The 13804-nt window shown below is 39.9% G+C and overlaps 1 protein-coding gene across 1 annotated transcript in view; it reads right to left on the reverse strand.

The window, feature by feature from the left end:
- The window catches only part of LPCAT2 (lysophosphatidylcholine acyltransferase 2), a 103626-nt gene that overhangs the window by 73007 nt on the left and 16815 nt on the right, over window positions 1-13804 (reverse strand). The window contains exons 3-7 of the mRNA XM_006882524.1: window positions 12722-12939; window positions 11051-11163; window positions 6876-6936; window positions 5779-5837; window positions 2448-2482 (exon numbers count right to left, since the gene is read on the reverse strand). Coding sequence (XP_006882586.1) covers window positions 2448-2482; window positions 5779-5837; window positions 6876-6936; window positions 11051-11163; window positions 12722-12939 — 486 coding nt within the window. The remainder of the gene's footprint in view (window positions 1-2447; window positions 2483-5778; window positions 5838-6875; window positions 6937-11050; window positions 11164-12721; window positions 12940-13804) is intronic.

Below are 13804 nucleotides of genomic sequence, written 5' to 3' on the forward strand. Positions count from 1 at the left end.
TTTTTTTTTTAGTAATTCTAATGAACATTTACAGAGAATTTGGATTTCCATTCATTCATCGCTGCACTTCTCTACCCGCCTAGCCCTCTCCCCCCACCCCCTAGTTCACTCCTCTCTTTCAAAAGTAAAAGAAAGACTCCCTCCCTAGTACACAATCCCCCCACACCCCTCCCACCACCCCAAGTACATTCCACTATGCAACCTTAATTGCGGACTCTTGTGATAACCATAATACCCTATCATACATCACTTTTAAATTATTCAGTCCCTCATCTGTTTCAGTGCAGTATACACAATTTATCCAGTTTTTCTCAGTCTTACCCCCACCCTGATATCAGTCCCATTGATCTTAACTTTTAAAGACCCGAAAGATCACCTATCCCAGCAAACAGAAATATGCTACCCACCCGATTTTCAGGCACTTCTTTTCCTAAAATATACTCATACTACTTCTTCCAATTTCCCCCTTCTATAAGAGTTGAAAATGAGTACCTCAAAGACAAAAGCAGCATGAAATTGATTTTCAGTTTCTAAATAAATGTATTTCCTAGAGAGTTAAACACAATAATGTCTAGATTCCCCTCACAACTTTTGTCCTTTAGATGTGCTGATGGCTTAAATTCAGCCAACCAGTACTAAAGCATAACAGCATAAACACACTGCATGTGTTAATGTTTATTCCCCTGGTCCATCAGCAATTTCACCACATTTAATTATTTCAGGGCAATAAACACATGCACACACAAATTAAGAGAATAGGCAATACTTTTAAAATTCTGATTAAGAGGAGTTAGTTGGATTATTTAAAAGGTATCTAATGATCACCATGTGCTACAAGGAAGTTATAATTCCCCTCAAAGTATCTGCAGGTGACTACCACCTATCCATTGTCAATGCTACTTGAGTCCTGTGCATAGCTCATATGAAAAGGCACTACCGGGAGAATGTCTTCCAATCCAGGTCTCACATCAAAATTTAAACATGTTCATATTTACCAAATGAAATCTAAACAATGGCCCTTCCTGAGAAAACAGATTCTATAAATTATGTGCATTTTTTAAAAAGCCTAGTTCACTTTTTTTGCTGTACAGAGGTAACTTGTGGTCGCTGTGATGCTAAACACTGTGACACTGATGTGCCAAATGCGGTCATGGTTGCCCATGGTGGACAGTGTTTGGTGGAGCTTTCCGATTAAAACAAGCTTGGAAGCAGAGTGGCATCTCCTTCCGAAATGGCTTGCCTCTGGAAACTCTATTAACTTAGAGAAATGATGTAAGTTATACAAGTGTTCAGGTCTTTCATTCATAAGGTTGCTATGAGTCGTCTATGACTCAACAGCATTTAACAACAGTCACTTCAGGGGAGCCCTGGTAGCCTAATGGTAAGAAGCTGTGCTGCATTCCCAAAGGCACATGGTTCAAATCCAGTAGCTGCTCTGCAGAAGAAGGATGGGCAGTCTCCTCCTATGTGATTAACTGCCTTGAAAAACTCACTGGAGGGTCAGCTATGGGTCAGTTCCAACACTACAGTACACAAGAGTTCGCTTCAGCGTGCTTAAGAGTGGAATATATTCCCATCCTCTCTTAAGATCGTAAAGAAACTGAGAATGTTAAAAGCCAAGAACAGAACTGAAAGCTTGCTTTTCTATCTTCTCAAGTCAAATCAGACACATCATAACTATTTCAGGCTACATGACTAAATCTCGCTGAGCTGCTCAAGTCAATCAGTGAAAAGAAAAAGTGGAGACATTAGATTACAAATAAAAATAAATTAAGTGATTCAAACAAGGTCACCAGAATGTTTCTTAAAAATTAGTCATTATACTCTGCCAGAGAACAAGAAATGTACACATCGAGATCCTGGATATTAACGAGCAAGATAGTGAGGCTCTCTGTGGAGACCTTATAGTTATAAGATTGAAGATGGACTGATATCTTTAATAGGAAGCTCTGGTGGCCAAGTGATAAGGAGCTGTACTGCCAATCCGAAGGCAAGCAGTTCGCATCCACTAGCTGCTTTCCGAGGGAAGGATGGGCAATCTCCTCCTGTGCAATTAACTGCCTCTGAAAACCTGCTGGAGGGTCAGCTATGGGTCGGTTCCAACTGGATGATACATTATAACAACAATACTTTTGATGTTTAGAACAACTAAGCTTTTTTTTTATTTTAGAGTAACAAATGATTTTTTTTCTTATTACCTAAAATAACATTTACATTTTATTAAAATTAAACAGAGTGGTGTAGTTCATCGACAGCAACCCCACTAAACTCTGGTAGCTCCACCTCACAGCAGTTCCACAGGAGAAAGATGGACAATCTTTTCTCAGGCGATTTAAAGTCTCAAAAACTCAATGGAGGGTCAGATACAAGTTGGTCCCAAGTCTATGACAACGAGTTTGAAGGGTTGTGTTGTCGTTGTTTTTAAATAATAGACATAAGCCACTTACAATGTGTATCCTTGCCACGTCCAGGTCACAGTATCCTACAATGAAAGTACGTGAACTGTTAATCCAAAGAAAAATTTACTAGATAAAACAAAGATCTTACTATAATGTTTGCATTAACGTACTTTTTCCGAAATAAAAAAGTCAGTAGACATGGAATCAGTATTAAACAACAGTATCAATTGGTATTGGTATTAATAAACAGTTATTTAATCTCTGACTACTTAGTTTGATATTGCTGTTGCTATGAGCTCTTTAGTCCAAACTGACTTACAGGTGACCCTCCAGTGGGTTTTCAGAGGCTGCAAATGGCATGGAGGAGACTGCCCATTTTTCTCCCACAGAGCAGCCGGTGGATTCAAATCACCTGTTTTGGGGTTGACTGCACGGTTCCTTACCATTTAGCTCACCAGAGTTTCCTATATCCACGAAGAAAAAAAATCTGTCTTCCTTTTTTAAATGGAAGGCAATAGCATTGACATTTTAAATAATAAACAATTGCTGTGTATGCTGAATTATTTTTATTCCTAAGGGAGCTCTGGTGGCCTAGTAGTAAGAAGCTGGGCTTTAATTCCAGTTCAAATCCACCAGCTGCTCTGCAGGAGAAAGGTGGGCAGTCTCCTCCTGTGCGATCAACTGCCTTTACAAATCTACCTGAGGGCCACCTGTGGGTCAGTTCCAACACGAGGGTACACATCAACCATGACAATGTGAACACATGTTGATGACTTACGGGCTTACAAAGACCAGAAGGTATCTTTATTTTTTTTTTTAGAAAATATTAAAAGAGTTCATTAACAAAGAATTTGAAACCATGATACTTCAAACCCATAGGCAGAAGTACAAAAAGTAAATGTTTCATGGACTTTAACACTTTTATAATTTTTTATTGGTTTGTTTACAAAGCTTGTATACATTGTGTTTCACACTATTCTTCCTTCTCACTGTGTAGAAATTGTTGAATGGTATGTGTTTTGCTGTGTATATTCTCAACAACAGAATAAAAAGGATTCATCTTTTATCATTTTTAAATTTTATTTACTTACTTCTTTTTGCTGTTGTTGAGAATATACACAGCAAAACACATACTGTTCAACAATTTCTACATATGTCATTCAGTGGCACTATTTTTTAGGTTGTACAATATTCTCACCCACCTTCTTCTCCATTAACATAATCCCATTGCCCCCTAAACTGGCATCTAGTTTTCAAGTTGTTACTATCTATTTGATCCTATAGAGACAGTCAATCAAGGAGCACAATGCTATTGGGAGGGTAATACAACCTGGGAGGTACTCAGTCCATAAACCATCCAGGATCACAAGGACAGTACTTTATGAGGGATAAATCCAAGAGGGAAGAATGCAAATGAGAACCATGAGGAGGTGTTGTTGTTGTTGTTATGTGCCGTCGAGTTGCTTGCGACTCATAGCGACCCTATGTACAACAGCCCTAAACTCCGCTCTCTCCTGTGCCAATCGCACTGTCTCTGACACTCCCATATTGTGGAAATTGTAACCAATGTTAGAAAGTAAAATAAGGATGAATGGTTTTGTAAATTTTTACTCAAGTCACAATAAAAGTTGGGGGGGGGAAGAGCAAAGTGTCTGGGGTTTAAAGAACTCTTAAATTTTAAATTCTCATGGAATCCAGACTTTCTGGAGCTGAGGCTAAATTTTAAACCAAAAATAACCCCTGAAATCTTCTTTAATTCCCCCCTTTTTCACGCCCTCTCCATCAAAGAAGTTCATGGTCGAGAGACTAGCCACTAAGCAAAAAGTGAAATTGAACAGAAACTCTGGAGCCTCTATAAACAGTTGATAATAATTTTGTAATTGCTCTCCAGTCAATCCTGATTCGTGGAGACTCTAACATGTAGGGAACTATGCTCTACAGGATTTTTCAGCGGCTCGGAGTTCAGAAGTAGAGTCCCGGGCCTTTGTTCTGAAACAAGGCAGTCTGATGGTGCACTTCCTGTGGAACTGTGTAAGTTAGTAATCCAATGGTAAAGGCTGTGCCCCTCTGACTGCTCAAATCCACCAGAGCATCCGAGCAGGAAGAGTGGGCAATCTACTCCCCTGTGATGTTCAGCCTCCAAAGACCTCCGAGAGGGTCACATATGAGTCAGATCCATTGAGAATTGACTGCAATGAGAAAGAGTCCTTCTGAAACATCTCTGGAGGGACCAACTTTCGATTAAGCAGCTGAGCATATTAACTGTTTGCACCACCCAGAGGTTGGTTTTTTGGTTTTGTTTTTGTTTTTTTTTTTTTAAAAAAGAGAGTTGGACAATGACCAAGGAGGATAGAAGGAGAACTGATGTCTTTGAGCTGTGGTGCTGGAGAAAAGTATTGAGGGTACCATGGACTGCTAGGAAAACAAACAGATTCATCCTGGAAAGGGTTAAACCGGGTGGCTCCTTGGAGGCAAGGATTGTGGGGCTTCGTCTGACATACTTTGGACATGTTGTGAGGAGAGACCAGTCTTTAGAGAGGGACATCATGCTTGGGAGGGTGGAGGGACAGCGCAGGAGGGGAAGACCCTCTATGAGGTGGATTGATTCAGTGACTGGGGTAATCAGGATGGGAGTGTCAGAGACAGTGTGATTGGCACAGGACAGAACAGAGTTTAGGGCTGTTGTACATAGGGTCGCTATGAGTCACAAGCAATGGCACATAACAACACCACCACCACTACCCAGAGACTTCAATTAAAGATTCCATCTTGCCTTTCTTGTCAATTGTCCAGTAAATAAAGTTCTTAGCAGAACCAAAAGCAGTTCTCCCTCAAACCAACAAAACGTCTTTAGGAAAATGGTGGTGGCAACAATGCTCTCAGTTGAGCAGGGAAAATCTACTCCCTGAGCTAACCCAGAACGTTAGATACTATGTTAAGTTCTTCAGACACTGTTTGCTTTAGGTAAGCTACTTGCCAATGATCCCAGTTACAAAGCACTGAACCCCTAATTAAATCACTATCTCATAGTGACAATGTATGGTTTCCTCTGGATTAGACAGAAATCCCAAATTGAAGTTTTCTAACATCCGTTCTAAGAAGCCCAAGTCGGAGGCTTCATCACACCATTATAGTGACAACAGCATGAACAGTAAAGGAAACCAATCATAGATCACATCCTAAATCTTCCTAGTAATGAATCAATACTTAATCAGCATTAATAAATATGTTCCTAGTTTGTAAAAATCTAATAGCTAATTGTGGCAAACCAAATGGGCCAACCTGCTCGTTTTTCTATTCATACTGGGTTCAAGCATTAAGAAGAGTGGTAGGAAATCTGTGGAGTTTGGGATTCTTATACAGTAAAATACATGCTTACCAGTTTATTTGGGTATCTGAGGAGTATTGGCTGCACTGCAACTCCAGGAATGAAAGCTCCTGGAAATGATAGGACATGCTGTTTATTTTAGTGAAAGTTATACTACAAAAGGGGAAAATATATATAACTATAGTATATATGTATAAATATATATATATATAAGTATAAAAATATAGATAAACATATATAGCTATTTTTTTTTCTTTCTTTTTTTCCCTTGTTGCGTTATCATCAAATCAGGTCTGGCTGGCACAGAAGGAGACTGACCCTCCTTCTCAGCAGAGCATCTGGTGAATTTGAACTGCGCACCTTTGGGATTGCAGTGCAGCTTCTTGCCACTAAGCCACCAGAGCTCCCTGACAGTAGCTATTTTAAGAGTACAAGAAACCATTTGCCACAGGTTAATAAATACATTACCAGCATTTGCCAAAGTCAGGAATTTATAAAATTCAGAATTACTTGGGCCAAAATTTAAATGCTGTGCCTGTGTCACTTAAAATATGTGTCTATACCGCCACTTCTTTTTACTTTCCAAGTATTAGTGTTAAATAGGCTTCTTTAAAAAAAAAAAAAGAAGAAGAAGAAGCTGGGAAGAGAAAAAGATCAAAGTAAGGAGAAAATCAAACACGTGATGCAAAGACCACTGATGGAGGTGAGTTACACATTTGGCTCTGAGTATTTCAACAGTCAACACAAAAACATTTAGAAAGATAACAAATTACTAGGAAGACTCCATAATGTTCAGAAGTGAATCTTAGAAGGCATCTCATCACATTATAAGGGTAATGACATAGGATTATTACTAGGTGCTACAGGACCTCAAAATCTGTAAGGATGTCTTTTGAGCAAAAAGAAAAACCTTTCAGTGGTTTCTGCCTCAAACCCCAGTTGATCCATGTACACAGGGGAGGGGACAGGAGACTCCAGAGAAGATGAGTTTATAATGTGAAAAGGAAAAAAGTACATGGTTTCACAGGGTCTATCAAAAAAGAAAAGCAACCTTAAAACGAATTCTGCATATTATTGTGAAATCATTTAAGAAATGATTGAGAAATCTCCCATACTGATGTGTCACAAGAGAACTGAATTTATCTCACCTGGTTTAAAAGTAATCAAACAGGAACGATTAGTACAGGTGCCTTCTGGGAACACTATTATCTTGGGAGAAAAGGAATAGATTTAATACGTCAATCTAATTAACAGTTTACCCCTTTACTTTCTTTCTTACGACTTTAAACAAGTTCTTTAAAGACATGCAAAAATGTAGCAGAAAGCCAACACATGAGTCCTCTGAAAGTCACTTGTCATTCAGTTTTCATGTAAAGAAATGTAGTCTAATTAATCAGCAAACAGATTTGAGCCTTGAATAGAGGTTAAATTTTTTTTTATTGATGATACTAATGATCTGTAAAAACTTAAAAGGTCTATAAAAACTCACGGCATGCTCAAAGTTTACACGGAATTCTTTTGTGTGCAATAAGGCATCCTCAATCAAATCACTTAACATATTTTTGCTAAATGATATTCACTCCAAAAATGTTTAGCATTGTTTAGCAAACAGAGGAGGAAACAGTTTGCTTTATGCTTGCTTGAATTAATTCACACATGGAACATAGCATAATAGCTTTTGTTAGGAAGTGTTTTCAGCCCTTAACCTGGGTCTTGTGTCTTCCATGCAAGAGCTAAGCAGTGCAGTTAGTTTCCCTAATAAAAGAATTATACAGCATCTAGATCTTATGAAGCTTTTAGGACTGAGCAATGAGTAAATAAAGAAGCATATAAAATTAAAAAAAAAATTGGGGGAGCTCTGGTGGCCTAGTGGCAAGGAGCTGCAACTACAATCCCAGAGGCACACGGTTCGAATCCACCAGATGCTCTGCCGGGAAAAGGAGGAACAATCTCCTCCTGTACCAGTCAGATCTGATTTGACGGTACACTCACACAAAAATAAAAAAAAAATTAAAAAAAGAATAAAATCTCTGCCCTCATAGCAGCTAATAACATATTTTAAAGAAAAAAAAATGTTTAGTCCAAATTGCCTTCAAAACTAGCTGTAAACTAAAAATAGGTATAATCCCAACTTTCAATTTTAAAAAAGCAAGACTTTATCTGACAGTAAACCCTAAAACAAACCCTGATTCCCACTCACAACAAGCTACCATGAAGCTTCCAAAGCTGTATATCTTTATATACAGGGAAGATTGCCCATCTTTCTCCCAAGGAGCAGCTGATGGATTTGAACTCCTTGCCTTTGGGTTGGCAGTGCAGCTCCTTAACCACTTAGGCCACCAGAGCTCTTTCTCTCTCAGGAAGGAGGTGGAAGAGGACAAGTGGATAGATTTTAACCCATTTTGCTCAGTTTGAGGAAGATCTTTCGGTTCAGAAGTAGAACGATCTGCTTTCTATGGCTCTAAAAGTTGGACAACAAATGAAAATGACAGAAGCGCAAGTGATGCCTTTGAATTGTGGTGTTAGAGAAGAGTACTAAGTATTCCACGGACAAACAACTCTGCTTTGAAGGAAGTACAATCAAGTGGCTCCTTAGAGGCAAGGACAGTGAAACTCTGCCACACATAACTTTGGACTTGTCAGGAAGAGGGGAAAGACACTGATGCTCGACAAGGTGGCTGGTCAGTCAAAGAGAAGAAGAACCTCAACAAGACGGACTGAGCCAGTGACTAACAATAGGCTGGAGTACGAGACTGGCACAGGGTAGGGCAAAGGTTCAGATCTGTTGTCCAGAAGGTTCCTGTGAGTCACAGTGGACTCAATGGTACCTAACAACAAACCTTCACACGTGGAGACTGCTCATTCCCCCCTGAGGAGTGACTGATAGATTTGAACAGCTGCTTTTGGTGGTGGGGTTTTGTTTGTTTGTTTTAGGTCAACAGCACAAGGAGGAATGCATTATCCCACCAGTGCTATTCCACATGGTACTAGGACACAATAAGGGAACTCTGGTGGCGAAGTGGTTAAAGAGTTGTGCTGCTAACTCAAAGGCATGCAGTTCAAATCCACCAGCTGCTCTGAGGGAGAAAGATGGGCAATAAGCTCCCACGTGACTTCTTCCTTCTGGAAACCTGCCAGAGCATCAGCTTATGACTCATCTCCAACTCAACAGCATATAACAACAGGATAGCATCTACGATGCCAAATAGCATTTAGTTAATAACAGCTACATTATTTACAATATGTAATAGAAGGAATCATACAATGTTTAAGAGGCATTAAAAGTCACACAGATTACAAACCAATACAAACTTTTTTTTAAGTCATGTAGCAGCTATATATAATTCTTGTTATAAAAATTAGAATTCTTTCTGCAATATCCCACCCCCAACTAGTTGTTTAGCCAACACTCAAATATTCCAGAAAAGGAATCCACTTCAGACCATTCTACTTCAAAACAGAAGCTGTGCAAAATAGACTAACATCGAAAATCAATCTGTTCTCTTCCACCTTCCACTCCTAGATATACTCTTCAGATACCAAGAGTAAAGAAATAAAGCTAGCTCTTTGCAGTCATTCTTCACATGTGGTGTTTCCTAAAGCCTCCTCGTTGGCCACAGTTCTCTGAGTAAGGTCCCAGCTACATGTCACCACGGTGGTCCAATCACTGAAAGGCCATTATTTACACTAGAGGTTAAAAGGGCAGAGAGACACTAATGAGAATTACCCATGAGACCGTCTTTATACAATAAATGCTGTCCCTCCAGTACTCTCAACATTCTGTACTATAAAGTCATTCCAAGGGAAAGAGGGTCATGAGATACCACTTGGAAAAGTTCCACGGGTGATTTTGGGATGGCCCTGAATTGAAAAGCCCTATTTAAATAGAAGCTCTTGGTGGTGTTGAGGGCAAATGACCAGACTTCTAACTAAAAAGTCAGCAGTTTGAATTCACCGCTGCTCCATGTACGGAAGATGGGCCATCTCCTCTAGTAAAGACTTGCCATCTTAGACACCCTAAAGAAGTTTGCTAAAAGTCAGAACTGACTCAAAGACAGTGGGTCTGAGGTGGTAGTTTTAGGGGATTCTAGAGCTATCTAGATCTACTTCAGTCAGGATGTCAGTCTAGGGACTAACGTGCCCCTGATCCAGTCTACGGCCTTCACAATGAATTGCTGTGCATCAGAGAGCTGGCTAATAGCCAAGGATGATAGAAGAAGAATTGATGTCTTTGAGTTCTGGTGATGGGGAAGAGTCTTGAACATATCATGGACTGCCAAATAAATAAAAAGATTTGTCCTGGATAGGGTGAGACCAAGTTTCTCCTTGGAGGCTAGGATTTTGAAGCTTCGTCTCACTTACTTTGGGCATGTGGCCAGGAGGGATTGATCCTTGGAGAAGGACATCATGCTCAGAACGGTGGAGGGATGGCGCAAGAGGGGAAGGAAGATCCCAGATGAGATGGATTGATACAGTAACTAGGGAAATGGGGGTAGGTGCGTCCTGAAGCAGTCTCATTGACTGGTTCAGGACAGCTCAAGCTTCGGAGCTATTGTATATACAGGGTCACTATGAGTCACAGGCAATTTGACAGCACATAACAACAACAAGATTAAAGATCTGATGGTACACAACAACATCATATCATTGAATTCTAGTGGCCTAGTACTAAGAAGCTGAGCTACAATCTCAAAGACATGTGCTTCAAATCCACCTGCTACTGTATTGGAGAAAGATGGGTAATCTCCTCATGTACAATTTACTGCCTCTGAAAATTGACTGGAGGGTCTGCTATGGGTCAGATCCGTCTCCACAGCACACAACAACAACAACAACAATATATCATCTTTAAAATAGTAGTTTGATTCAACTGTAGAGAATACTTTTTTATGTCATACAAAGTAAAAAGTGGCTCAGAGTTGGAAGGGAAAAAAATTACACATTTACAGCTAAAGAACATCACATGGGGAAGAGGACCACCTGGTACTTCCTGGATTCTGCATCTATTATGCTAACAGAGCCCTGGTGGCCTGGTGGGTAAGGAACTGGGCTGCCAACCCAAAAGCACATGATTCAAATCCACCAGCTGTTCTGTGGGAGAAAGATAAGCACTCACGTCCCACATTATTTACAGCTTCTGAAAACTGGCTGGAGGGTCAACAATGAGTCACTTCTGACTGGAAGGCACATAACAACATTACGCTAAGGAAACCTGGCACAGATGTCCGATACCTTGTTCTTGCGGGATGCAAATAAATAAGTGGTTACAATATTACAATAAGAAGCTTCCAGGATATTAAAATGGAAATGTCCTGTGTGTTACCTGGGGCCATTCCCCTCCCGAAGTTGCTCGTTTGATTATTTCATTTATTGTGGTTTTCCGAGAATCTGGATCTACACGGGACACCAACACTGGCTGTAAAGCCCGCAACAGTCCTTTAAAACAAATGAAAAGAAAAAGGTTGCTATTTTTGAACGTAAAGCTATCACGGTAATGATACAAGGTAAACTACTTAATAAATGTAATAAGAAATTAAAGTAATAACCTATTTTTAAAAGCAACTTTCTAAATAGCCCTCCAATTTAAAGTTCATTTGAACTTAATTTCCAGTTTCCAAAAGGGAAGTATCTGTACCTAGGAACATTTCAGCGATTTAACAAAAACAGCAAGAACATGAAAAGATGTAAATGCAATTTTCTCTCTCACAGTTTTCCTCTCAACTGCGATTAGCCCTTTGGAATGTATTACAAGGTTTCATCGTGCCTTATTGATGGAATAGTGTGAAAACAGTACAGAAAATACAGGGAGAAATTATTTATTATATTAAAATTTACAGCATAACAGTGTTCTGAATAGGTAGCTTTCTAGGGTGTGCAAATTAAACCTCAACTTACAAAAATGAGCTGCTACACAACGTTTGAGGAAATGGTCATATTACACAAAACAAGGAAGTTACTTTTGTTTCCCTGCTTGTTTAAAATGCCCTTCTTAGCCTAATGGCAAAGCTGCAGGAACTAACACCAGCTCTCCAGAGTGTCAAGCAACAGGAGGAACTTTCACAGTCACCCTTCCACCACCTGATGTTCGCGGGAGCCCTGGGACAAGTGCGAGCTGTTACTTGGAGATGGGCACCTTAGGGAGAGACCAAAGCATCATGTGGGAAAAACACTTTACTTGCTTCGTTCTCCTTTTTATAGCAGAAAGCCCTTGTTCTCCGCATCCTACTTTCAAAGTGCTACACGCTGGTCCCTTATGGAAATTTGGGGATGATAATAAAGAAAGCAGAGTTAAGATAAAAGGCTTGGTGCCTTTATCAGGATAGTGATTTAGAAGGTAACCTATTGCCTGAGTTGAACAGAGTTAAGATAAAAGACTTGGTGCCTTTATCAGGATAGTGATTTAGAAGGTAACCTGTTGCCTGGGTTTTTTCACACATTCTTTGGATATATTACCTCTAAAAAGAAATTAAGTATGTTTAGTACTTTAAACTGACCTTTCTGGTCACATTATAAGACATGATGTCACCCTGATAGAAGTTTTTAAAGGAGTTTAAGAGTACAGACAGGGAAACCTCTAATAGTTTTTCATAAATGCATTCTTTCTATAGAGTTTCACAGGAAAAAGAGAAAGTACGTTTGAAATGTTTTATCATTTTTAAATTTTTTTAAATATTTTTATTTATTTATTTTTCATTTCAATGAACATCTACAGAGATTTTGGAATTCCATTCATTCATTGTTGCACCCTTCTCCCCGCACAAACCCCTCCCCCCACCCCACCCCTGTTTGCTCCTCTCCCTGAAAAGCAAAAGAAAAACTCCCTCATTGGTACACAATCCCCCCCGCACCTCCCCCAATCCCTCCCCAACCCCAAATATAATCCACTCTGCAACCCTTATTGCGTACTCCTACGATAAACATAATGCCCTAAAAACACTGGCTATGATTCTGAAATCTAAAGAGTGAGAGAGCATGCAGGCGCTTGGTTACTTACGGCCAATGAGAGGGGCGTGTGCGTTCTCGTTCCGAGACACCATGGAAGGTAAGCCGGCGACGACGCAGGCAATCCCATCGAAAAAGGAGGAATGAGGCGCCACAACGAAGATGGGTGCTTCCAGGGGACTGGCAATCTTTCCTTTCACAGTTACTACAAATCCCATAGAGAAGAACATGGCACGGCCCAGAAATTTCAAAACGGGCTGAGTAAATTTCCTTTGGAAAGAAATATTAAACATATTAAAAGAAATATTAAAAAGAAAATTAGCTTTGCTAACTGAAGCTAACCACAAACATTTACTATAAAATATAATAAGAGAATCAAAACATGCCAGAACACTTTCTTTTAAAATACGCTAAGAAGAATGGCTAAGCTTACTCTTTCTCCCAGGAACTGACTTAAATACTTTAAGTACATTATTTAATACTCAGTACAATCTTATAAAGTAGATTTTACTATTATAGTCCTATTTTACAGATAGGGAAACTGAGGTTCAGAGAGGTTTGGGTAATTTGCCCTAGGACACAGTAAGTGACTCTATTGTTCTGTTATGATAAAGTGGTAAGAATGTGTTTTTAACACAGCTCCCTCCCTCAGGGAGACAATCAAATGAGTCTTGCCATTCAAAGTAGTCACCGATTCTCATTGGTTCGTGAGAATCAGTATCTGTTGTTGTTGTTAACTGCCATTGAGTTGAGTACAACTCACAGTAAGCCTATGAACAACAGATCTGAACCCTGTCTTATCCTGTACCATCCTCATCATCCATCCTGACACACTTCACTCCACTTCCACAGCCACTGTATCAATACACCTTGTTGAGGGCACCAACGGACATGGACAGTGCACCATCTTTGCCAGGGAGCAGTAAAAGCACCAGACAGATGGTGGATGCCAACCAAGGATGGCCAGAGCACCATCTTCACCCTGGGGCACCCAGACAGAGAGCGGGTGACTGGAACCTGGATTATCCTCTCCAAGAGAAATCAATAGTCTCAGTCAGGGCCTGCTGACTTCTGCTCACTCACTTGTTTTTATGTTTTTGCTGTGGTATAGTCACACAATGGAATACTATGCTGC

Source organism: Elephantulus edwardii, unplaced genomic scaffold (assembly GCF_000299155.1).
Source record: "Elephantulus edwardii isolate Elephantulus edwardi_28Jun2011 unplaced genomic scaffold, EleEdw1.0 scaffold00021, whole genome shotgun sequence".
NCBI lineage: Eukaryota > Metazoa > Chordata > Mammalia > Macroscelidea > Macroscelididae > Elephantulus > Elephantulus edwardii.